General features: G+C 47.0%; 2 protein-coding genes across 2 annotated transcripts; one reads left to right on the plus strand and one right to left on the minus strand.

Annotated features, from left to right (window-relative positions):
* Window positions 1-610: 610 nt before the first annotated feature.
* LOC143527469 (integral membrane protein 2A-like) lies at window positions 611-4,797 on the plus strand. The gene is made up of 6 exons (XM_077022703.1): window positions 611-839; window positions 1,326-1,460; window positions 2,036-2,227; window positions 2,325-2,435; window positions 2,720-2,864; window positions 2,957-4,797. The coding sequence occupies exons 1-6, from the start codon at window positions 768-770 to the stop codon at window positions 3,043-3,045; spliced, it is 744 nt and encodes a 247-aa protein (XP_076878818.1). The 5' UTR covers window positions 611-767; the 3' UTR covers window positions 3,046-4,797.
* A 1,412-nt stretch (window positions 4,798-6,209) lies between these two features.
* gpr174 (G protein-coupled receptor 174) lies at window positions 6,210-24,001 on the minus strand. The gene is made up of 2 exons (XM_077022704.1): window positions 23,692-24,001; window positions 6,210-7,740 (listed from the first exon to the last, which is right to left on the minus strand). Exon 2 carries the CDS (start codon window positions 7,532-7,534, stop codon window positions 6,488-6,490), a length of 1,047 nt encoding a protein of 348 aa, XP_076878819.1. The 5' UTR covers window positions 7,535-7,740; window positions 23,692-24,001; the 3' UTR covers window positions 6,210-6,487.
* Window positions 24,002-24,081: the final 80 nt, after the last annotated feature.

The raw sequence follows: 24,081 nt of genomic DNA on the forward strand, positions 1-24,081 counted from the left end.
TATAAAAACAAGTTAGTAGTGTTAAACTACGTATTTTATGGGTTTAAAAATGTCTGAAAACAAGATATTTATAAATCAATTAACTCCAATGAATCCATTAACTCCAATGAATACTTATGACTAACATACATAACAGATTAAAGAAATCACTATGATTTATTTTGCCAGCATATAATTTGACCAAACTAATAACTAACCCTTTTTAATGTCAACCTTAAATACAAAATAGATACTGACTACACTACTACAGTAGTACGATACTACAACACTCAGTGGGTAAAATTTTAATACCAAACTCTTAATTTGAAATATTTATTTGGGGGAAACGCAGTATTAGTACTAATTCTAATACAGAAAAAACCCTCATTGCATGGCTTTTGGAGCTATTTGGAATGGGCTGATCTATTGGTATGTTTCGCTTTAAACAATGCAATTTCTTATAATGACTTAATTATTTACAACCAATAACCAAAATATCCCAGGAAGCGAAACCCCCCCATCATATAATGAATGTAAGCGGGTGTAGAAGAACGGAGTAGTGTGTAAAGGTTGACTTATTTACATAAATAGATTAACACACACACACACACACACACACACATCTTCCTCCTTATATGAGTAACAGGAAGCGGAATCCGACCGCACCGAACGAACTAAAGTGCGTCACTACACTGCGGGACCTACCGGCGGAGATTCGGTACCAGGAGTGATATTGCAAACAGCAACGACACTTTCATTTTCTGCATTACAAAACACTACCTTAGAAGATGGTGAAGATTGCATTTAATTCCGCTCTAGCGCAGAAAGCCGTCGGAAAAGAAGCTCTGGTCTCAGAAAAGGTGATGTGTGTTCGGGCTGCCGTGGCCCACCCGGGAGTACCGAGTTTATTTATTTATTGGGCTACATGGATGTTTTTACTTACATAGACGTGCGATTTGAACCGTGCAGCACGGAACCACCAGCGCTGCATGGTCGTGAATACAGAAAACGAGGTTAAACCGTGAATGGGCATCCATTTTAAAATACAGCCAGCGTTTACAGTGGCGTGGACACGGTAGTCTCCGCATTGTGTGTGTGTGTGTGAGAGAGAGAGAGAGAGTGTGTGTGTGTGTGTGTGAGAGAGAGAGAGAGAGAGAGCGTATGTGAGAGTGTGTGTGTGTGGGCCAGTTGAACAGCGATGTAGTTAAAAGTCCAACATTTGCGATGACGCACCAGAATGTTTCCAAATAACCGCATTTTCTTCAAGTCTTTAATAACCGAGCCGGTTCTTGTATCGCCGACCTCTCCTCTACTAACTAGTATTTGCATCCTGTTGACATGGGCAGGATCCGGAGACAGCCTCCGTGTACCGCAGCGAGAGCTCGACGGGCCGCTGTCTGCTCACCCTGCTGGGCCTCGCCTTCATCCTGTCGGGCCTCATCGTCGGCGGCGCCTGTGTCTACAGGTACTTCACCCCCAAGGTGCGTCTAATTAGCTGACCAGTTATCTTTGTGTTACTTTACACATACTTTAAATGCAATCCGCACAATGCTTTTCTTATTTCCCTCGTTTTTGCAAATATGGGTGATTTTTTTCAATACAAACATTTGTTGCATGTGTGTTTTTTTATGTAGCCATCACACACTTGTGAAATGTGACTCCACCAAATTCATATAGGTGAAAACGAAAGGTGTCTAGTTACCTGATTCTAAATAATTTTCAAATTTGAAACTCATTTTAAGCTCTCTTGGGAGATGGCTAACGATTAATATCCAGTTACCTCAAATGTCATTTTGATTCCTAACGATCGGTTCTGATGCTTGTCGGCCTTTCGGACCATGCCAAGTTTGAGGAGTATTGTTCTCAACGTGGCGCCAGTGGGTTTGTTTGCAGCCAGTGAAATAAAACTTGTCTGGTTTTGCCTTCCCTTTTTAAAGCCAATCCTGTCCCTCAGGATGAGCCACTGCTTGCAAATGGCTTCCTCCTCTCAGTTCTGCGTTTGTCTTGTTCCTTGGCTCGTGTCTGCTTGCTGAGGTGCCTCTGCTGTGTGTTTCAGAAGCTCTACCACGCATCCATGCAGTTCACCGAGGTGGACGGGGCCCACGTTCCCGTGGAGGCCCGTGAGCCGTACTATCTGCCTCGCATCGATGAAGACGTGGAGATCCGTGACAACGTTGCCATCATTAATGTTCCTGCCCCCCGCTTTGGCGAGGGGGACCCGGCGTACATCTTGCATGATTTTAAAAAGGTACGAGGGGTGTTGCTTGGGCTGATGAACGGTCTTGTGAAGAATGCTCACTCTCCTGTGTTTACTGAGGCCAGTGTCTTGTGTTGTGTATGATCAGAAGCTGACCGCGTACCTGGACCTCACCCTGAGGACGTGCTTCGTCATCCCCCTCAACACGTCCGTGGTGATGCCCCCCCAGGACCTGCTGGACCTCTTCATGCAGCTCATGGTGCGTGTGGGACATCGGCGCCCTCTAGTGTCTGTGCCACACTGTTCATCCCGCATGCTCACCGGCGTGGGCAAGATGGAAATGAAATTGTTCAAAATGTATTTGAGGTGTTAAAGCTTTCACTGTCCACAAGTTCCTAAAGTAGCACCTTAAAATGTTTGAGCGACGTTCGGACATCTCAAGTTGTTTGAATGATGCAGGGATCCTGGTTTTACACGTTACCTTCTGTTGTCAGTAAGTACAGCTTTTTACGTTGTGTCTACATTTTGTTTCTGTGTTATCAGTCTGGGTCCTACAAGACGTACCTGGTGCACGAGGATCTGGTGGTGACGGAACGCATTGATGACCTCGCCCCGCTGGGCTATTACATATACGACCTGTGTGAAGGCAAAGATACATATCGCATGCAGCGTCGCAGTGAGATTATGGGTAAATGCACATCCTGGTGTGTGTGTGTGAGAGAGAGAGAGAGAGATGTGGTACTAGTTTGATTGATTGCTTATTGAACATGTTCACCACAGGCTTCCAGAAGAGGTCAGTGGAGGAGTGCTTCAAAATCCGCCACTTTGAGAACACGTTTGTTACCGAAACGAAGATCTGCCAAGCCTGAGTGAGCAGGAAGTCGGGAGGAGACAGGCATGATCGCTGGAGGGGTGGGGCCAAGGGGGGCGGGGTCTCTCCCTCCTCCCCCACTCCAGGGGGAGGGTGAGGTGAGGAGGGAGGATTGAGAGGAGTGGGCTTGTCTTCCAGCTCCTGCCATATCGCTTACCTCGGGCTGATCTTTTATATTCCTGAGCAACAGCCGACTTGTCTCGTCTCCTGTTTAGAGCCCTAGTGATGTATATGTCCTCAAGCATTACGTTATTTTCTACACCTCTGTCCCCAGCAGAGCGTGAGGGTAGCGTTGGGATTGTGTTTGGTGGTTTGTTTCTTTCCTCTGCTAGACGACCTTTAGTAAGGGTTAGATCTATACTAAATACATTGTTCAAGACATTTCAACCATGATGCATATTGACCTCTGCCTATGCTTGCTTTGATTTGTAGAAGTATTACTCCTAAAGCACATTGATGATCCTTTGATCTAGTCTCTGATCCTTTGATCTAGTCTCTGATCCTTTGATCTAGTCTCTGATCCTGTTTGCTATGGCCTTTCTTCTTCCTCATTACCACACGGTGTACAAATAATTATGATGTGTAGTACTCTGGCAAGCATACGCATTTTAGAACTCTTAACCTGGTTCTTTTTTGTTTGTTTGTTTTTGTTAGTTTAAATGCATTTAAGTAACTTAAGTAAGTGTGGGGCTGGTCCAATGCGGCCTGGCGTAGTGTTGCTTCTGAAAGCCATTTGCTGAAAGCCTGTGTCCCTGCTGATGTATGCAATGTAAGACGGCCAATAGACACGAGTTTCAAAAGGCCAAATTGTGGCGATGTAAACTATCGGGTGAGGTGAGCACATCTTTGAGGTTGTACATGAGCCTGGATCCATCAGTGTCGGGTTTGCGAGCAGATCGCTGGCCACAGAGAAATCTTTGGAATCTTAAGACGGTAATTAAGATGAATTTACCCCTCTAGCAGAGTTGGTTTTGGCTGTAGAGCGGCCCGGCCTGGCCGTGTCTGCAGCAGAGAGCCCTCCGTCCCAGCTGGGCTCGCCCCGTGACTCCTGTCTCACCAGCTCCTGAGACCGGGGGTCCGTCGGAAAACTAACTGACCGCCTGCTCAGATCCTCTGATCACACCTTTTTAATAGTTGGGGAAAGACTTTGACGCGTTGCATCCTCTAGCAATAGGATGCTGCAATAAGATGTAGTCAACTACCAGCACCTTTATTTGTTTGGGTTTTTTTGTGCTTAGTGTGGTTAAATTTCAGAAGCCCTGAGTAATTTACTATTAAGAGCAACAATGAACAGCATGTTTGGACACTCAAGTGGTCAGCAGGCCCAGGTGAATATCTGCATATGTAAATGTGTAAACTCTCGATTGGTCAGTTCTAGGGAGACGCCCATGTAAAGGTGTTTGCACACCTCCTGTAAACGTGCAGCGTTCTGAAGCCACAGCACTCTTCCTCCGCTCAGGCGTTTTGTTCAGCCATCCAGCTAACGCCAGCACAAACCTGCGGGGCATCGTCTTTAGGGTCGCCCATGTTGTAAACCAAGAGAATGCAGATATTAGGAAGTAAGTTTGACTTCTTACCAGAGAATGACAATCAAGCCTGGATCTTGGAAGCTGGGACTCGTGTCCTGATGCAGACAAAAACAGGCCTAAAAGATTCTGGACTGAATTAAAGATGAACTACTGTTCTGTTAAACTGCTGACTGAACATGATTTTGTGCGTTGTCGAAATAAAAATGCATTTCTTAAACTCATCGTTTGTTTTTGTGGGTTGTCATCTTTTATATATTTTAAGTTTTTGGAACGTCATAGTTCTGGTCTGCACCAAAGAGTTTTACAAAAATCTATACAAATATTTGCAGTTCTCTCAATTTAGAAGCACTTTGCTTGCTCAGCTCTGTCTGAAACATCTTGTTTCGCTGGAAACTACTATTTTTAATGTCTCTCTCGTGTGTGTGTGTGTGTATATAAAACAACTTCCCAGAAACATTTTACACCCTGCTGCCAAAACACAAATGTAAGCAGTCTTTTTATTTCTAACCGCCAAAGCTATTGTATGAAAGTATAGTGCGTCATTTTTTAACCCATCTCCAGGTGTTGTGGTGTGGGTCTGTAGAGGTTAGAGTCAGCAGGTACCTGCCATGGCGCTCCCGTGTGGCTGGTGGTGTGCTGGTAGCGCCCCCGTGTGGCTGGTGGTGTGCTGGCCAGCATCTCTGGGTCACTAGGCCCAGGAGTTTCCCCAGATTCCCACCACACTGCTGCTGAAAAGTCGTTGGACACTGTGGACTGTGACCAAGCCCCCCACCCCATAATAGAATTTTCAATCATCTGTTTTTTTATCCCAAATTCAACCACATGTCACACCATTACACTGGATCGTGTTCTCATGGCAACCTTGTAAACCGTAACCATATAATCCTAGTTTTTAGTTACAGCAAGTCAGGGGTTGTTATGCTGATACTTGTAGAGTGTGATGGTTTGATTGCGTCACTAAAGGAAATGCTGTATACAAATTTTCCATTTCTATTAACTCAGTTCCCCATTTCCTCATTCCACATCCCCCTCATTTAAGTCAGATCCAGACAAACACGTTCAAAATTGGCATAGGTTTGACTTTTTAGCAGTACAGTGAATTCTGATGTATATCTTGCAGGCCCTTGTTTTAGGATATGATTGCTTCTTTAGGCATTTCCAGAATCTGGTGGTAACCACCCCCCCCCCCTCTTTATTAGAGATTAGAGATTTTGGAGGGAAATTTTTTAATTCTCCAAATGCTTTTATGAGTTATTATTCTCTTTTGTTAAGAACAAAGGGCTCTGTACTCTTGGGCCCAGCTGAAATGAAGTTATGAAGTTGCTTCAGAATAAAATGCAGTTGTTTTAGGTTATTACATTCCTCTTCCTTTTCAAAATAAAGTACTCAAACTTATGAATGAGTTGCACCTTCATAAACAGACCATCTCAAGAGCTTCTGAAGTGAATGAGCTGGAACTGTTGTCCAGTTGTTTGAAATGTCAAGGCGTCAGGAAGCAACACATATAAGACAATCACGCTTACAAAAACCTTCCACCTTTGAAATGTTTTTGCAAAAAACTTTTAGCTTTTACCGTCCATCTCTTTGACCTGAATGTCCCTTTAAAAACAGCTCACTGCAGGGTGTTTTTAGTTACGAGGTATGAATTTATTTTAGAATTTGTATTAAGCCGTGCTTAGTTTATTATTTATTGAATTCACTAGTATATCACTGACAGTTGTCATCTGATACTTAAATAAGCACACATCAACAACAGATAAATCACAGTTCATTAGGGTGTGAACATTTTCATACATAAATATTCAGTGTTAACTGATCACAATTGTACATGAACTCTGGCTCACTGTGCATAGATTATTCACATTTTGAGATTTTCTCCAGCGAGTGTATCGGGAGTGTGGGGCGCTGCCCTCAGTCCTGTTGTTCGGATGGCAGTGCGGACTCTTCGGTAGCAGTGCAGGAGAACCGACGTTGCATGTGGAAGCTCTCCACCAGCTCGGGCCTGGAGAGACGGCGCTTGAACTCATCGGTGGTGAAGTAGTACATGACCGGGTCCAGGCAGGAGTTCAAGCTGGCCAGACACAAGGTGATGGGATGGAAGCGCTGGACGGCGCTGCTGAATGTGCAGTCCACCCTGTTGGATTTGGCCAGGAAGTCCAACGGGAAGGTGACGTGGTAGGGCACGAAACAGACCAGGAAGACGCAGGCACAGCTCAGCACCATCTTCAACGCCTTCCGCTTCTCCCCCGCGTCCTGCAGCACGCCGTTCTTCTCACGCAGACTGCCGGCGGTCAGCCACGTGCACGTGAGAACCACAGCCAGCGGAAGAAGGAAGCCGGCCAGCTCTGCCACCGTGACCAGCGTTAGTCCGCTCCCTAAGGTAAGGTTCACCATGGGCAGCTCCGAGAAGCAGGTGTTTGGAGCCGAGGGCCCTTTCCTCAGCAGGGGAAAAGGCAGGCAGCCGATGAACACGATGAACCAGACCACCGCACAACACCTGCGGTCCACGCGTCTCTTTGCCGCGTTGTACTGCAGCGGGTGGATGATGAGCAAGCAGCGTCTGACGCTGATGCACACCAGGAAGTAGACGCTGGCGTACATGTTGACGTACTTCAGGTAGAAGCACAACATGCAGAGGGCGTGGCCAAAAGGCCAGGATTTGTTCAGGTAGTAATATATGCGCCAAGGTAACGACAGCACCTGCAGCAGGTCGGCGATGGCCAGGTGGATCATGAAGATCACAGCCTTCTTGGTCTCCTTCACGTATGCATGAAAGACCCAGAGTGCCAGCACGTTACTGATCAGCCCTGGGACCAAGATGACCGTGTAGATGACAGCATAGGTATAATGCTGATATTCTTTAATGTCTGTTTCATTTTCACAAGTGAAATTGCTTTTATTCATTGTCTTCGCATTTGACCAGATTGGAAACGTCTGCCCTGAAGCTGTGGCGAACATCAGACACTTACGTCATTCTGGAGCGATACTCGAAATCCAGATTGCCCCCTTTCCAAGTGTATCATCCAAGCTCATCTCTGCCAGTGCTGCAGAATATAGATTCATACAGAATAATGCATCTCCATCAGGTCTTCTAGTGTGGTCTGTCACCCACAGCCTTCTTAATTTCCTAGGACTGTGATGTTTTCCCTTTTGTGTATCCAGTCCTGAAAGGAAGCAAACGATGGCACATTAGAAACTGTTTGGGTGAATATACAAGGCACCATTTATATTCTCTTCAAAAAGCATTTGCATTGCAGTACTAATGTAGCACTAATGACAGGTTGAGCTCTTTATTTGCATCTACTTTGCATCTATTTTCATATTTTGGTAGTATTCACATCATGTATGCATATAGTGAGCTTCGGCCATGCCAAGGGGAATAGTGTTGCTTACTCAAATGGAAGTACATATTCTGTGAATTTTATTCCATCTGGAGTGTCCAGTCAGAAGACTGGTAAAAGAAACCTGCAAACTACAGGACTCACTCCTCAATAAAACCCAAGGCTTCTGGAGCAAATTCCTACTCAATTTTAAGGTTTCTTTTAAGGCACATTTAATTATAGGTTTTAATATCTGGATCTCCAGATGAAACAATTATGAACTTTGTTAATGTGGTCAGCTATGGGGATGTTTAAGAGACAGTTAAGAAATGCCATTGTTTTTCTAATAAAACTGCAGGCAGCACATTAACATAGGGGAACTATTGAGCTGTAGTTACACAGGCAACACGTGGGATCGACACTCCACACTTGAGCGCTTAAAATGTTAAACCATGAGCTGCTACCCTTCACACCTCAGGGGACTTTCCGTACTTGATTGCCACCTGCACCATATTATTGCACGAGCATGCTCTGGATACACACGCTGCAGCCGTGGTTACAGTGTAGCTGTGTGTTGTCACCAAACTGCACGCTCAAGCAACTTAACCCTAACTGACCAATTGACCAAGTATTAGGGTTTTATATATACTGCTCAAAAAATAAAGGGAACACTAAAATAACACATCCTAGATCTCCATATATATATATATATATATATATATATATATATATATATATATATATATATATATATATATATATATATATAGAGAGAGAGAGAGAGAGAGAGAGAGGTAATAGAGCAATGGTAGTGAAGTTTCCAGAGAAACACTGAGGTCTTTTGCATATGAAACCAGTTTGCATATGAAAAAAGTGGACAAAAACATCAAACATCCAGAAATTTAGTGAATGTGAATTTTTCATGTATTTCTTTCTTCCTCTCTTTCTCTCTCTCTATATATATGTGTATTATATATATATATATATATATATGTGTGTATTATATATATGTATATATATATATATGTGTGTATTATATATATATATATATATATCTAGATTATTTCAAGATTTCAGTGAGATTAATCTAGATTTAAAAAATTAATCTATGCCCACCCCTAATATATATATACTGTATACTATAGCTTTAGTGTGTACTTGAATACAAATACAAGTATTTAGCACATGTGCACATGTAAGAATTTATTCAGTTTCTTCCCAGAACCATCGTAGTGCCTCGTGAAGAGAGAGTACGGATCACCTCAAAGTAAAGCATGGCCGTTTTTAAGAATCTAATATCTAAGACAGTATTTGCTTAACACAGCATAACCACATATTTGTTATTTCCTTGTTTTGAGACTTTCAATGTTATCAGCTGTAAAATCATCAAAACAAACAAACCAAAACCCCCCAAAAAACAAAGAACAGGTGTGTTTATTGGTACTCCAAGCTAACGTGCAGTGTTAGCCCTGACAAGCTGCGGGGTCAGACAACCCCTGCATACAAGCAGCCCTGGCCCTGTGTATTGGTCCTGGATCTGAATACAGCACCTGGAATGTTTCTGATCACTTAACTCCAAAGAAAATTCAATGTGTCTTTCCTCTAGTCCTTCTAGAGGATGGTTGCATGTATACTGCTAAAAAAATAAAGGGAACACATCCTAGATCTCAATTCATAAAATATTGCAGCTGAAAATCTTTATTTATTACATAGTGTAATGCGTTGAGAACAAAATAACAAACAAAATCATACTCATACTGGAATCATGCTCAAAATCTAAGGAGAAAATTAAATGACAGGCTGATTTAACTTCAGTGGAAATTCCTCAAAACAAGTTAAAATGAGGCTCAGTAGTGTGTGTGGCCTCCACGTGCCTGTATGACCTCCCTACAACGCCTAGGCATGCTCCTGATGAGGTGGAGATGTTCTCCTGAGGAATCTCCTCCCAGCCCTGGATTAAAGCATCAGTCAACTCCTGGACAGTTTGTGGTGCAATGTGGCGTTGGTGGATGGAACGAGATATGATGTCCCAGATGTGATCGATTGGATTCAGGTCTGGGGAACCGGCAGGCCAGTCCATAACATCAATGCCTTCATCATGCAGGAACTGCTGACAGACTTCAGCCACATGAGGTCTAGCATTGTCATGCATCAGAAGGAACCTATGGCCCACTGAACCAGCATATATTTTCACAATGGGTCTGAGGATCTCATCCTGGTACCTAATGGCAGTCAGGCTACCTCTGGCTAGCAAATGGAGGTCTGTGCGGCCCTCCAAAGAAATGCTTCCCTACACCATTACTGACCCACTGCCCAACCGTTCATACTGGAGGATGTTGCAGGCAGAAGAACATTCTCCATGGTATCTCCAGACTCTCTCACATCTCCAGACGTGCTCAGTGTGAAGCTGCTCTCATCTGTGAAGACCACAGGGCGTCTTGGGTTCAAGTCCCTATCTGAGTGGAGTTTCCATGTTCTCCCCGTGTCTGCGTGGGTTTCCTCCAGGGTCTCCGGTTTCCTCCCACAGTCCAAAGACATGGAGTTTAGGTAAATTGGCATTCCCTGATTCCCTGACAAGTTCTCCCTGAGTGTGTGTCTGTGTCTCTTCATGTCCAATAAAAAGCAGTTGTCTGAGTGTCTGTGTGTGTATGAATGTGTGTGTTTGTATGTCCAGTGGTGGATGGTGCTCTGTCACTAGGGTCTGTCCTCTCTCCCCTTCCTGCACCCCATTCAGTCCCCCAGGGGGCTGTGGATCGCGGTAGAGAGTACGCTGTGTGCAATTGGCTGCCGCTTCTCACCGGTGTGTGATTGGTTTGTAAGAGTTTTACCTGTATTTAAAAATTGTAACGTGACCTTGTGTAACGACGGTGGTAGGGACGCACACACCGTGTTAGAGAGAGCGAGAGAGAGGTGGAACCAAGTGCCACAATAAATAACAGAACTAAAAGGAGCGCCTGAATAAACGCGGACTGCTCAACGAGTAAAAAGAAATAAGGCAAAAACAAGGACGTCAGGGGAAGGAGCTGACTAATAGCAAAAAGGCTATTCAAACAAAAAACCCTTCCCATACGAACAGCAACGGGATAGGAAGGTAAACAGGTTGAGGAAAACTTGAGGGAGGTCAGTAAGGGACGCAGGAGAGGACTTGAAAAAAGACAGAAGAGAGATAAGAGAGATAGGTGGCGAGACACCTAAAGAGGCAAACGCTGCAAAACAGAGTAAGAGAGAGGCTGAGAGCGTAACGGCATAACCACAACGAATCAGCAATGATCCGTCTCCACTGGCTTCCTTAAGAAGCCATGGCAACAGGTGAGACAGATCATTGCTGATTGCGCTGCTGGAGTCTAGGACTGGCTCGGGTGCCCCTTGTGGATGTAGAAGGCACGGCATCCGAGCCAGCCCTGACAGAGCCCCCCCCCTCTAGGCCCGAGACCCCGCGGGCCCAGAGCGACAGCCCTGTCACGACGGAAGTCACGAATAAGAGAGCGGTCGACAACCCGAGAGGCGGGGACCCATGACCGTTCCTCAGGCCCGTAACCCGCCCAGTCAACGAGGTACTGGTCCCGACCACGAACACGGTGGTGATCCAACAACTGAGAAACGGTGTACACCGGACCGCCGTCAACCATGCGGGGAGGCGGCGGGGCCGGAGCACGGGGCATGTGACACAAAACAGGGCGGAGACGCGAGATGTGGAACACCGGATGGACCCTCATGGAAGGAGGGAGCAGCAGCCGGTAAGAGACGGGATTGATCCGCCTGTCCACCTTGAAGGGACCCAGGAACCGAGGGGCCAGCTTCTTGGTTCCACCACGGACCGGCAGATCCTTGGCGGAAAGCCAGACCCGCTGCCCGGGGCGGAAAGACAAAGCCGGAAGACGGTGCTTGTCAGCGTTGCGACGGTAACCGGCTGAGGCAGACAGAAGGGCCCTACGGGCCTTACTCCACGCCAACCGGCACCGCCGCACCAAGGCACGGGCACCCGGAACCGCCACCTCGTCCTCCTGGTCAGCAAACATAGGAGGGGCATAGCCATAGAGACACTCAAAAGGTGACATCCCGAGGGCAGAGTGCCATAGGGTGTTGTGGGCGTATTCGGCCCAGAGGAGCTGGTCAGCCCAGGAGGAGGGGTTGGAGGACGCCAGGCACCTGAGAGTCTGCTCCAGGTCCTGATTGGTCCTCTCGGTCTGACCGTTGGTTTGGGGATGGAAACCCGAGGACAGACTGGCCTTGGCGTTAAGCAGACCCAGAAAAGCCCCCCAAAACCGGCTCGTGAATTGCGGCCCACGATCGGAAACCACGTCGACGGGGAACCCAAAATGCCTGACAATATGGTGCAGGAAGAGCGAGGCGGTCTCTTTGGCAGACGGGAGCTTGGGGAGGGCTACGAACCTAGCTACCTTGGAGAACCTGTCCACTAATAACTGATAACTAATATGGTAGTGTTGCCACGGGAGGGTGGCAACCCCGTAACGAAGTCTAAAGAGGCGTGAGTCCAGGGCCTGGATGGAATAGGCAGGGGGCGAAGAAGACCCGAGGGCTTAGAGTGGGTCGTTTTATTTTGTACGCACGTGACACAGGTCGAAACGAAGTCGCTAACGTCCTTATCAATCCCCGGCCACCAAAACCGTCTACGAATAAGTTCTGCCGTACGACGAGAGCCAGGATGCGCAGCAAAGGGTGAGTTGTGACCCCATTCCATGACCTTCTTTCGCAGGTTAGGGTGGACAAAGAGACGACCCGATGGCTCACCACCTGGGCCAGGATCGGCTGCTAACGCCCGTTTAACGGCGGTCTCGACCTCCCATTGAATGGGCGCAACAATTTTGGAGGCGGTAATGACCGTACCGGGCTCGGTGGAGTCGGGGGGTGTCTCCCATTGACGAGAGAGAGCATCGGGCTTAACGTTTTTAGTCCCTGGGCGATAGGAGAGGGTAAACTCGAAGCGCCCAAAGAAAAACGACCACCTGGCCTGACGGGGATTGAGCCTTTTGGCTTGCTGGAGGTAGGCCAAGTTCTTGTGGTCTGTCCACACAAGAAACGGGTGTTTGGCCCCCTCCAGCCAATGCCGCCATTCTTCCAGGGCTAGCTTTACAGCCAAGAGTTCCTTATCACCCACATCGTAATTACGCTCGGCCGGAGACATACGGTGTGAGTAATAAGCACAAGGGTGGAGCTTAAGCGGCGTACCCGTTCTCTGGGAAAGGACGGCCCCAACCCCGTAGTCAGACGCATCGACTTCCACCACAAACGGTAGGTCGGGGTTAGGCATGCACAGAACAGGCGCCGAGGTAAACTGCTCCTTGAGCTTATCAAAAGACTTCTGGGCCGCAGGAGACCAGACAAAGGGACCCGGGGTTTTCTTGGTAAGCGCAATGAGGGGACCAGCCAGAGTGCTGTAGTTCTTTATAAAGCGACGGTAGAAATTAGCGAACCCCAAGAACCGTTGAACCAAACGAAGCGATGTGGGAATGGGCCATTCGGCGACTGCTCGGATCTTAGCAGGATCCATGGCAAGAGCGTTTTGGGCTATTCTGTAGCCCAAAAAGGCCACCTCCTGGACGTGAAACAGGGATTTTTCTAATTTAACGAACAGGTGGTTCTCCAACAGAAGTTGGAGAACCCTCCTGACGTGTTTGACGTGCTCAGACCGTGAACTACTGTAAATGAGGATGTCGTCCAGATACACGAAGGCGTACCGGTCGAGAGCCTCACGCAACACCTCATTAATAAGTCTCTGGAAGACAGCTGGGGCGTTCATCAGACCAAACGGCATCACAAGGTACTCGTAGTGACCCGATGGTGTGATGAAGGCTGTCTTCCACTCATCCCCCTCTCTGACCCTCACTAGGTTGTAGGCACTCCGAAGGTCTAGCTTAGTGAAGATGGTGGCTTTTTGGAGTGCCTCAAAGGCCGTTGACATAAGTGGCAGGGGGTGTCGGTCTTTGACTGTTATCTAATTGAGACCCCTGTAATCAATGCACGGCCTCAACCCACCATCTTTCTTGCCGACAAAGAAAAAGCCAGCACCGGCTGGAGACGTGGAGGGCCGTATGAACCCAGCGGCTAATGCCTCCTGGATGTACGTTTCCATGGCTCTTCGCTCGGGGGCGGCCAAAGAGAAGAGACGACCCCTAGGAGGACTAGACCCGGGAAGTAGGTCAATGGCGATGTCGTAAGACCTGTGAGGCGGAAGAAAACTGGCCTTCTTTTTGCTGAACACCGCTTGGAGGTCGTGGTACTCAGCAGGGACAGAGGACAGGTCAACGATCTCGACAGGCTTTTCAGCAGAAGAAGCAGGGAGGCTCTTACGACATGTGTTTTTGCACATAGCACCCCAAGACCCGATACTGCGCGAGAGCCAGTCTATGTCAGGGTTGTGTCGTTGTAGCCATGGAAACCCTAGTATGAGCGGCATGTGAGGGGCGCTGATGACATATAGGGTGACTAACTCAAAGTGCTCCCCGACGTGCATCTCCAGCGGTATGGTTTGGCGGTCGATACCGCCGGAGATAAGGGCGCGGCCGTCCACCGCGGCGACAACGAGGGGTTTTTCAAGGCGAACCAGAGGGATTTGTAATTCCTGCGCTAAAGAGCTGTCGATAAAATTTGCCGCGGCACCAGAATCAACAAAAGCCATAAGGCGCTTCTCCTGTGATTTATGCCACGACAACGAAACGTGGATGGATAAACCGGTTGTGGGAGGACTTGTGTTACGACCCGCCAGAGCCTTCCCGTCTACTGGTGGGTCATGTCTTTTCCCTGCAGCTCGGGGCATTTGGTACGTTGGTGTCCCCCGCCCCCGCAGTACAGACACCGCCCCTCCTGTAAACGCGCCTGTCTTTCCTGCCGTGACAGGCGTGTATGACCGAGCTGCATGGGTTGCGGTTCACTACTGGGATTATTGGTTTCACCGGACTGCACAACGTCAGGCATGCGGGGTGTTTCGCGATGGTAATGCTTCTTGGTGTTTTTGTGCTCGCGCTGGCGGTTATCGAGCCGTACCGTCAGGCTGATCAGCGTTTCTAGATCAGACGGAGGGTCGCGGAGAGCTAGTTCGTCCTTCAACTCCTCCGTTAGCCCTTCCAGAAACACGGACATGAGGGAGTCCGAACCCCAACCACTTTCGGCCGCCAACGTGCGAAACTCTATGGAGTACTCTGCTACGGACCGATTTCCCTGCTTGAGACGCAGAAGCCGCTGACCGACAACCCCGCCCGACGAGGGATGGTAGAAGGCTCCTTTCATGGCCCGGGAGAAGCTATCGTAAGTAGCACAAACTTCGTTCTGTTTTTCCCATACGGGGGTTGCCCAAGCCAGGGCTTTGTCTGTAAGTAAGGCTATCACGTATGCTATTTTTGCGCGCTCGGTAGGGAAGCGTAGAGGTTGCTGTTCGAATACAAGCGAACACTGTAGTAGAAAACCCCTACACCCTTCGGGATCCCCTGAATAGCGAGCCGGGGCGGGGAGAGTAGGCTCGAAGTGCCGCGGGGCTGCTGCGGGTTCGGCTGGGCTTGCGGGAGGCGGATCCCGATGAGCGGGAGACGGGTTACTTAAAGCCCGAATGGCAGTGGTCACATTGTTGAGCTGATCCATGATCTGGCGGAGGACCTGGTCATGGCTGCCTAACAACTGACCCTGCTGGGAGAGGGCTGCCCTTAGTTCTGCTGCTTCGTTAGAAGCGGCTGGTTCCATGTCACAGGCTGATTCGTTCTGTAACAACGGTGGTAGGGACGCACACACCGTGTTAGAGAGAGCGAGAGAGAGGTGGAACCAAGTGCCACAATAAATAACAGAACTAAAAGGAGCGCCTGAATAAACGCGGACTGCTCAACGCGTAAAAAGAAATAAGGCAAAAACAAGGACGTCAGGGGAAGGAGCTGACTAATAGCAAAAAGGCTATTCAAACAAAAAACCCTTCCCATACGAACAGCAACGGGATAGGAAGGTAAACAGGTTGAGGAAAACTTGAGGGAGGTCAGTAAGGGACGCAGGAGAGGACTTGAAAAAAGACAGAGAAGAGAGATAAGAGAGATAGGTGGCGAGACACCTAAAGAGGCAAACGCTGCAAAACAGAGTAAGAGAGAGGCTGAGAGCGTAACGGCATAACCACAACGAATCAGCAATGATCCGTCTCCACTGGCTTCCTTAAGAAGCCATGGCAACAGGTGAGACAGATCATTGCTGATTGCGCTGCTGGAGTCTAGGACTGGCTCGGGTGCCCCTTGTGGATGTAGAAGGCACGGCATCCGAGCCAGCCCTGACACCTTGGTGCTATATAAGTTGAACGTTCATTCATTCTTGCCACAACTCGCATTGATGTTCCATCAGCACTACCTGAACAACTTCTGTGGGTTGTAGACACCACATCATGCTACCTCTATGGTGAGAGAACTGACAAAATGCCAAAGTGACCAAAACATCAGCCAGAAACAATGAGAACAGAGAAAAGGTCTGTGGTCACCACCTGCAGAACCTCCTTTATAGGGGGGGTCTTGCTAATTGCCTCTCATTTCTACCTGTTGTCTGTTCTATTTGCACAACAGCAGTTGAAATTGATTATAAATCAGTGTTGCTTCCTAACTGAACAGGTTGGTTTGTGTTGGTTAATTGATCCCTGTATTTTTTGAGCCATGTATATTGACATATGAGTGTAACAGGCCATGCCAAATGAGAACTAACAATATAATCTCTGGTTAACCTGCTACTTAACATATTTCAACTCATCTATATTTCCGTACAAACACTGCATGCCAAACCTAAACCCATATGAGCATATCAGGTACATCAGTACGTGTGTCAAGGTCACTGCTGGAGAAAGTCAAATGCTTGTTTTGTTTACTTGTGATTAATGAATGTAAATGAATTCTAATATATTTGTATTCATGTGATAAACCATCTTTGTTTGTGCACATCAAGTTGCATGCATGACATACTACAGAGCAATGGTTTAGATTGCCAAGTTTAGATGGCCAAGTTTAGAGCTAGAGCCCAGTTTAGAAAGCAGAAGCCAAAGTTCGCATTCAAAACTGATTAAAGGGGGACAAAAAGAAGAACAGAGAATATGAGTACAAATGAGATTTGTAGATGAGGAATAGTTGTAGAGGAACTTCTTCATTACTTTCACAGGACCCAAGTCAAAGTGGACTTGTAGACATATGGACATAGTCCAGGTACACACACTAACTAAACCCAGTCACATGTTCATTCTGGAGTTGTATTTGTAGCTTAGTCTCAGTTCACCCTCAGTTCAAACACCTCAGTTCTTTAAGAAGCAGATCATTTGGAGATGTTAACATTTCAAATGCTATTAATTCTTCAACACTTGCAAAGGTATTTGAAAGAAGTCTTCATTTTGTCCTCTCCTTTTTAAATTTTGGCTGTTGCGATTAGAAAATGCTGTAGAGTCAATGGGCAACAAGTAAGTGGAAAAGAGGTCCATGTGGCATTTTGAACTTGCAGAAGTGAGTGTTCAGGGCGTGTTGTGATGGACGTGAGTGTTCAGGGCGTGTTGTGATGGACGTGAGTGTTCAGGGCGTGTTGTGATAGACGTGAGTGTTCAGGGCGTGTTGTGATAGACGTGAGTGTTCAGGGCGTATGGTGATAGATGTGTGTTCAGGGCGTGTTGTGATGGACGTGAGTGTTCAGTGCGTGTTGTGATGGACGTGAGTGTTCAGGGCGTGTTGTGATGGACGTGAGTGTTCAGGGCGTGTTGTGATAGATGTGAGTGTTCAGGGCGTGTTGTGATGGACGTGAGTGTTCAGGGCGTGTTGTGATAGATGTGAGTGTTCAGGGCGTGTTGTGATGGACGTGAGTGTTCAGGGCGTGAGGTGATGGACGTGAGTGTTCAGGGCGTGAGGTGATAGATGTGAATGTTCAGGGCGTATGGTGATAGATGTGAGTGTTCAGGGCGTGTTGTGATGGACGTGAGTGTTCAGGGCGTGTTGTGATGGACGTGAGTGTTCAGGGCGTGAGGTGATAGATGTGAGTGTTCAGGGCGTATGGTGATAGATGTGAGTGTTCAGGGAGTGTTGTGATGGACGTGAGAGTTCAGGGTGTGTTGTGATGGACGTGAATGTTCAGGGCGTGTTGTGATGGACGTGAGTGTTCAGGGCGTGAGGTGATAGATGTGAGTGTTCAGGGCGTATGGTGATAGATGTGAGTGTTCAGTGCGTGTTGTGATGGACGTGAGTGTTCAGGGCGTGAGGTGATAGATGTGAGTGTTCAGGGCGTGTTGTGATGGACGTGAGTGTTCAGGGCGTGTTGTGATAGACGTGAGTGTTCAGGGCGTGTGGTGATAGACGTGAGTGTTCAGGGAGTGTTGTGATGGACGTGAGAGTTCAGGGTGTGTTGTGATGGACGTGAATGTTCAGGGCGTGTTGTGATGGACGTGAGTGTTCAGGGCGTGAGGTGATAGATGTGAGTGTTCAGGGCGTATGGTGATAGATGTGAGTGTTCAGTGCGTGTTGTGATGGACGTGAGTGTTCAGGGCGTGAGGTGATAGATGTCAGTGTTCAGGGCGTGTTGTGATGGACGTGAGTGTTCAGGGCGTGTTGTGATAGACGTGAGTGTTCAGGGCGTATGGTGATAGATGTGAGTGTTCAGGGCGTGTTGTGATAGATGTGAGTGTTCAGGGAGTGTGGTGATAGACGTGAGTGTTCAGGGCGTGTTGTGATGGACGTGAGTGTTCAGGGCGTGTTGTGATGGACGTGAGTGTTCAGGGCGTGTTGTGATAGACGTGAGTGTTCAGGGCGTATGGTGATAGATGTGTGTTCAGGGCGTGTTGTGATGGACGTGAGTGTTCAGTGCGTGTTGTGATGGACGTGAGTGTTCAGGGCGTGTTGTGATGGACGTGAGTGTTCAGGGCGTGTTGTGATGGACGTGAGTGTTCAGGGCGTGTTGTGATAGATGTGAGTGTTCAGGGCGTGTTGTGATGGACGTGAGTGTTCAGGGCGTGAGGTGATGGACGTGAGTGTTCAGGGCGTGAGGTGATAGATGTGAATGTTCAGGGCGTATGGTGATAGATGTGAGTGTTCAGGGCGTGTTGTGATGGACGTGAGTGTTCAGGGCGTGAGGTGATAGATGTGAGTGTTCAGGGCGTGTGGTGATAGATGTGAGTGTTCAGGGAGTGTTGTGATGGACGTGAGAGTTCAGGGTGTGTTGTGATGGACGTGAATGTTCAGGGCGTGTTGTGATGGACGTGAGTGTTCAGGGCGTGAGGTGATAGATGTGAGTGTTCAGGGCGTATGGTGATAGATGTGAGTGTTCAGTGCGTGTTGTGATGGACGTGAGTGTTCAGGGCGTGTTGTGATAGACGTGAGTGTTCAGGGCGTATGGTGATAGATGTGAGTGTTCAGGGCGTGTTGTGATAGATGTGAGTGTTCAGGGCGTGTGGTGATAGACGTGAGTGTTCAGGGTGTGTTGTGATAGACGTGAGTGTTCAGGGCGTATGGTGATAGATGTGTGTTCATTGCGTGTTGTGATGGACGTGAGTGTTCGGGGTGTGTTGTGATGGACGTGAGTGTTCAGGGCGTGTTGTGATAGACGTGAGTGTTCAGGGCGTATGGTGATAGATGTGAGTGTTCAGGGCGTGTTGTGATAGACGTGAGTGTTCAGGGCGTGTTGTGATGGATGTGAGTGTTCAGGGCGTGAGGAGATAGATGTGAGTGTTCAAGGCGTGTTGTGATGGACGTGAGTGTTCAGGGCGTGTTGTGATAGACGTGAGTGTTCAGGGCGTGTTGTGATGGACGTGAGTGTTCAGGGCGTGTTGTGATAGACGTGATTGTTCAGGGCGTGTTGTGATAGACGTGAGTGTTCAGGGCGTGTTGTGATGGACGTGAGTGTTCAGGGCGTGTTGTGATAGACGTGAGTGTTCAGGGCGTGTTGTGATGGACGTGAGTGTTCAGGGCGTGTTGTGATAGACGTGAGTGTTCAGGGCGTGTTGTGATGGACGTGAGTGTTCAGGGCGTGTTGTGATAGGCGTGAGTGTTCAGGGCGTGTTGTGATGGACGTGAGTGTTCAGGGCGTGTTGTGATAGACGTGAGTGTTCAGGGCGTGTTGTGATGGATGTGAGTGTTCAGAGCGTGTTGTGATAGACGTGAGTGTTCAGGGCGTGTTGTGATGGATGTGAGTGTTCAGGGCGTGTTGTGATAGACGTGAGTGTTCAGGGCGTGTTGTGATGGACGTGAGTGTTCAGGGCGTGTTGTGATAGACGTGAGTGTTCAGGGCGTGTTGTGATGGACGTGAGTGTTCAGGGAGTGTTGTGATAGACGTGAGTGTTCAGGGCGTGTTGTGATAGACGTGAGTGTTCAGGGCGTGTTGTGATGGACGTGAGTGTTCAGGGCGTGTTGTGATAGACGTGAGTGTTCAGGGGGTGTTGTGATGGACGTGAGTGTTCAGGGCGTGAGGTGATAGATGTGAGTGTTCAGGGCGTGATGTGATGGACATGAGTGTTCAGGGCGTGTTGTGATAGACGTGAGTGTTCAGGGCATGTTGTGATAGACGTGAGTGTTCAGGGCGTGAGGTGTGAGATCTTTTTTTGCACCTGCTGCTCTTAATTGAGCAAACACATGAAGTTTACCACTGAGCTTCTCCCACTAGTGTTACACCTCTATTTAAACCACTAATTATGAAGACGCATTAAAAACTGACTTCATTCATTCATTGGTATCTCAGCATATTCTTTATTTTTTACTAAATGCTCAGAAATGTTCTGGTATATATTTATCTGAGCACTTATGCTCAAACATAAATTTATCCCAAACATAAATTTATTATGGGTGTTTATTAGAATCAGTTGGAAGCAGGATAGCCAAGGAATTCTAGTATTGGGGAAATTTATTTATTTTTGTTTAAAACAAAAACATACTTTAGAATGTTCAAATATTTTATCATTTTGTCATAAATTAAATGTTCAAACATCGTTCAAATGTCAGAACTGTTCATAATTCTTTAGAATTCTGAATTAATTCTGAATTTTTGCATTCAAAGAAGCTGTTGAGGGTGAAGGAAGTGCTCTAGAGGTTCTGGGAACTTCACAACAGCATTGTGTCTTGGACACAACATCACAAGGTCTTTGTGAGCTGCTGCAGCATCAGGCAGGATGTGGAGCAACACCCTTCCGACCCACAAGAAACCTAGAACACACCATATTCATCTCTCCCTTCCCCATAACACCTATATCAACCACTTACAACTAAAATTATAATGAATCTGCTACAGAGATTACTCAGGCCACCGATGTGTATGCTTCATATGCAGCCTGCACTAACACCATCCGTAAAGTTGGTGCATCTGTTGTTTAATGGAGTTGTCATCGGTGTCCTATCTATCCTTTTTGGGGGGGGTGACACGATCACTGTGATTTGTCTTTCAGTCATGTTATATGTAATTTTTGATACACCCATGATGGACAAAAGCAAAGCCTAAGCCTATGGGATTTCCCTATTCAGAAGAGAGCGTCTAGTTTACAGGGACCGGTGGCCGATCACACAGGGGGGCCCAGCTTCAACTATGAAGACCTGAGATTGAAAAGATCAGCTATTCAAAATTTGATGATATCCACGCTGTGAGGCAGTGACTAAGCTAAAATTGCATTGATTAAGGTGCACAAGAGCAGTAAACCTCACTAGACTCAGAGTTCCAACAACAGGTGATGTATCAACAGTGAGAAAACTGAACAGAAAAAAAAATTCACAACTATTTCAAAAATGTCCTCTGTGCACTTTGAGTTGGAAAAAAACTGAGGGGCCGTGTTTTTTTGTCTTTGGCACAGGAAAGTTTATCGAAGGGTTTATGGCCTGTGAAAGACTCCCTACCACATTGGCATTTCCCAGAATCTCTACAGCATAACCACCAAAGCCATATTCACTTCTCTGAAATTTCTTTATCTGTCAAAACGATCTGCACTATTTTCAAACATCAATCACCTTTCACACTAGAAATGGGCCAAAATTATAAATGTTTTTCAAAATCACCTTTTGACAGTGCCTATAAGCATACATTTATATATCACCAACTATTTGTCTCTACACACATTTCCTGGAAAAGATATGTATATGAAAATGACCATCTACTGCCAGATTACATAGTGAGCAACAGATGACAGTTTAGATAAATGATGTATCTGAAAACTTTAGATACACGAATACCAAGATACAAGAAACATGCCAAAATGACCTTAGATTATTTTGCTGAATATAGGCTCAACTATGAGCATCTTCCTACTTTACTAGCATATTTCATCTGGGTGTTATCTTATCTTAGTTATTTATTTACTGTTCATAGAAATTGTTTGACTTAGTTGAGTACAGATGGATCACAGTCTTCCCTCAGAGTGTTACAGGGGCATTGACAACTTTTACCACCATCACACAAGCCTATACTATACTTCCCACTGTAGTCTGAAGATAAGTCCTCACTCTTCACCCAGCTTACCCTGGCCTTAGGCCTCCAACAGAGACAGCCTGGGAGTTCCGAAAAACTTTCTCTCTCCAGCAAAATGACCTTATGTGCACTCTCTGTCTCTCTCTCTCTCTCTCTCTCTCTCTCTCTCTCTCCACCAACTCTCCAAAAGCGCATTACACGTGTCCCATCAGTCAGCATCCTCCACCCTATGACCCAGAGGTGATGTTTGCTTTAAGCAACAGAGTTGAGCTCTTTCTCCAGCATCCCAGGAGACGGGGATCCTCGGGGAGACGGTCATGAGACCCTGAGCTGGAGGACACCCCTGGGAACCCAGAGAGCTCAACAGACAGAATGTGGGGGAAAGAGCAGCCATACAGTATGCTAGAGGCAGACTCAGAGAAGCTGAGCAATGCCACCAAAGTCAAATCAACGTGATTGGCTACCCTCCACCCCCAAACGCCTTCTCCTGCCCCCGACCCTTGGAGCCACTGGGCTAGCAGACAATTCTGAGAAGGTCAATACTGTCTCCCCCACATCTCAGCAATGTCACATCTGCAAACTCATATCCAAACCATTGGCCCGAGAGTTTCGTGCTTAACTTATCAAAACTTCTGTGGGAACTCCCTCATTTAACCATGCTACCCCTGTTGTGGGAGTCTGACACATGCAGTAGACAAATGAATCACCTCTTTCCATTTGTGATACCATTGCCTATTCTTGAATGGTACCATTTTTTTCATTTGCCATGGAACATGGTACCATTGCAAGGGGGGGGGGTTGATTCCAGATCTCAGCAGCTTTTATGAAGTATCTTTAAGGGGAGGACTGGAAACTGACTTAACATTGTAAACTCTGATTCATGTCTTCATCTGACCAGGACGTACTGAAGGCACAAGACATTCGAACAGTGAAAATGTAGTTAAAATTAGTCAGTGTGCATCTGTGATAACAAGTCCTTATCAGGTTCACCAAAGCTGGCATTTATCTACAGCAAAAACAAAGCCATTCTGCATTCTTAAAACAACAGTGAAATCTAGGATACCCCACGTCCCCACACAAGAAGGGGGGGGGGGGCACTTTCTTTTCGATTTATTGCACTACAACTAGCACTGTGGTTGCTGGCCCAATATCTTGCCCGTTCACTTGATGATGACAGCATGCAGGCTCTCTTATCCCCATGGTAACATACTCCTCATACTCTTCATACTCTTCAGACTCTTCAGGATCTTCAGCAGGACTGGAATAGTTTGGATTCTTCAGGTTTTGGCACTAAGTAGAACTGTGACTCCCTGTCAGAACTGGCCTCAGAGACTGCATTCAGCCCTACAGCTTAACATGCGTAATACTTTTGACCAAAAGCTGTTAAGAATAGGAAAGATAATATCTTACCTCGTTTGTAATGTATCACCTCTTTCCAACGATCAGCGGGAGAACACACTGAGAAGTGACATCTGACAATGTAATCTCCAGCAGGTCTGTCAAAATTAGATTTCTCAAGCAGCCCGGTATGTCATTGTTTTTGCTAACTCACTTTTCATCATTCACAGGAATTCGTTCCAGTGACTCTTGCTATGGTGTCTCATTTCTGTGGTGTGTGTTTGTACTGGCCCAAACAGTTCTGGGTGATCCCCTCTTTGTCCACAACCTTCTGCTTGCTGTTGCGTTCTGTTACCTCACATTCGCCTCATTTATCACTTCTGATAGAGTTTCCTGTCTCACTGTGGGGGTGTGTTCTCACAGATGTCACACTCACCCAATCTTTCCCACTTCTGCTATTTC

The sequence above is a fragment of the Brachyhypopomus gauderio genome, chromosome 11 (genome assembly GCF_052324685.1).
Source record: "Brachyhypopomus gauderio isolate BG-103 chromosome 11, BGAUD_0.2, whole genome shotgun sequence".
Lineage (NCBI taxonomy): Eukaryota > Metazoa > Chordata > Actinopteri > Gymnotiformes > Hypopomidae > Brachyhypopomus > Brachyhypopomus gauderio.

Coding starts and splice junctions, on each gene's coding strand:
- gpr174 (XM_077022704.1), bottom strand. CDS start 7,534: ATGTTCGCCACAGCTTCAGGGCAGACGTTTCCAATCTGGTCAAATGCG.
- LOC143527469 (XM_077022703.1), top strand. CDS start 768: ATGGTGAAGATTGCATTTAATTCCGCTCTAGCGCAGAAAGCCGTCGGA. Junction 2,228..2,324: donor TCTTGCATGATTTTAAAAAG/GTACGAGGGGTG, acceptor GTGTATGATCAG/AAGCTGACCGCGTACCTGGA. Junction 2,436..2,719: donor ACCTCTTCATGCAGCTCATG/GTGCGTGTGGGA, acceptor CTGTGTTATCAG/TCTGGGTCCTACAAGACGTA.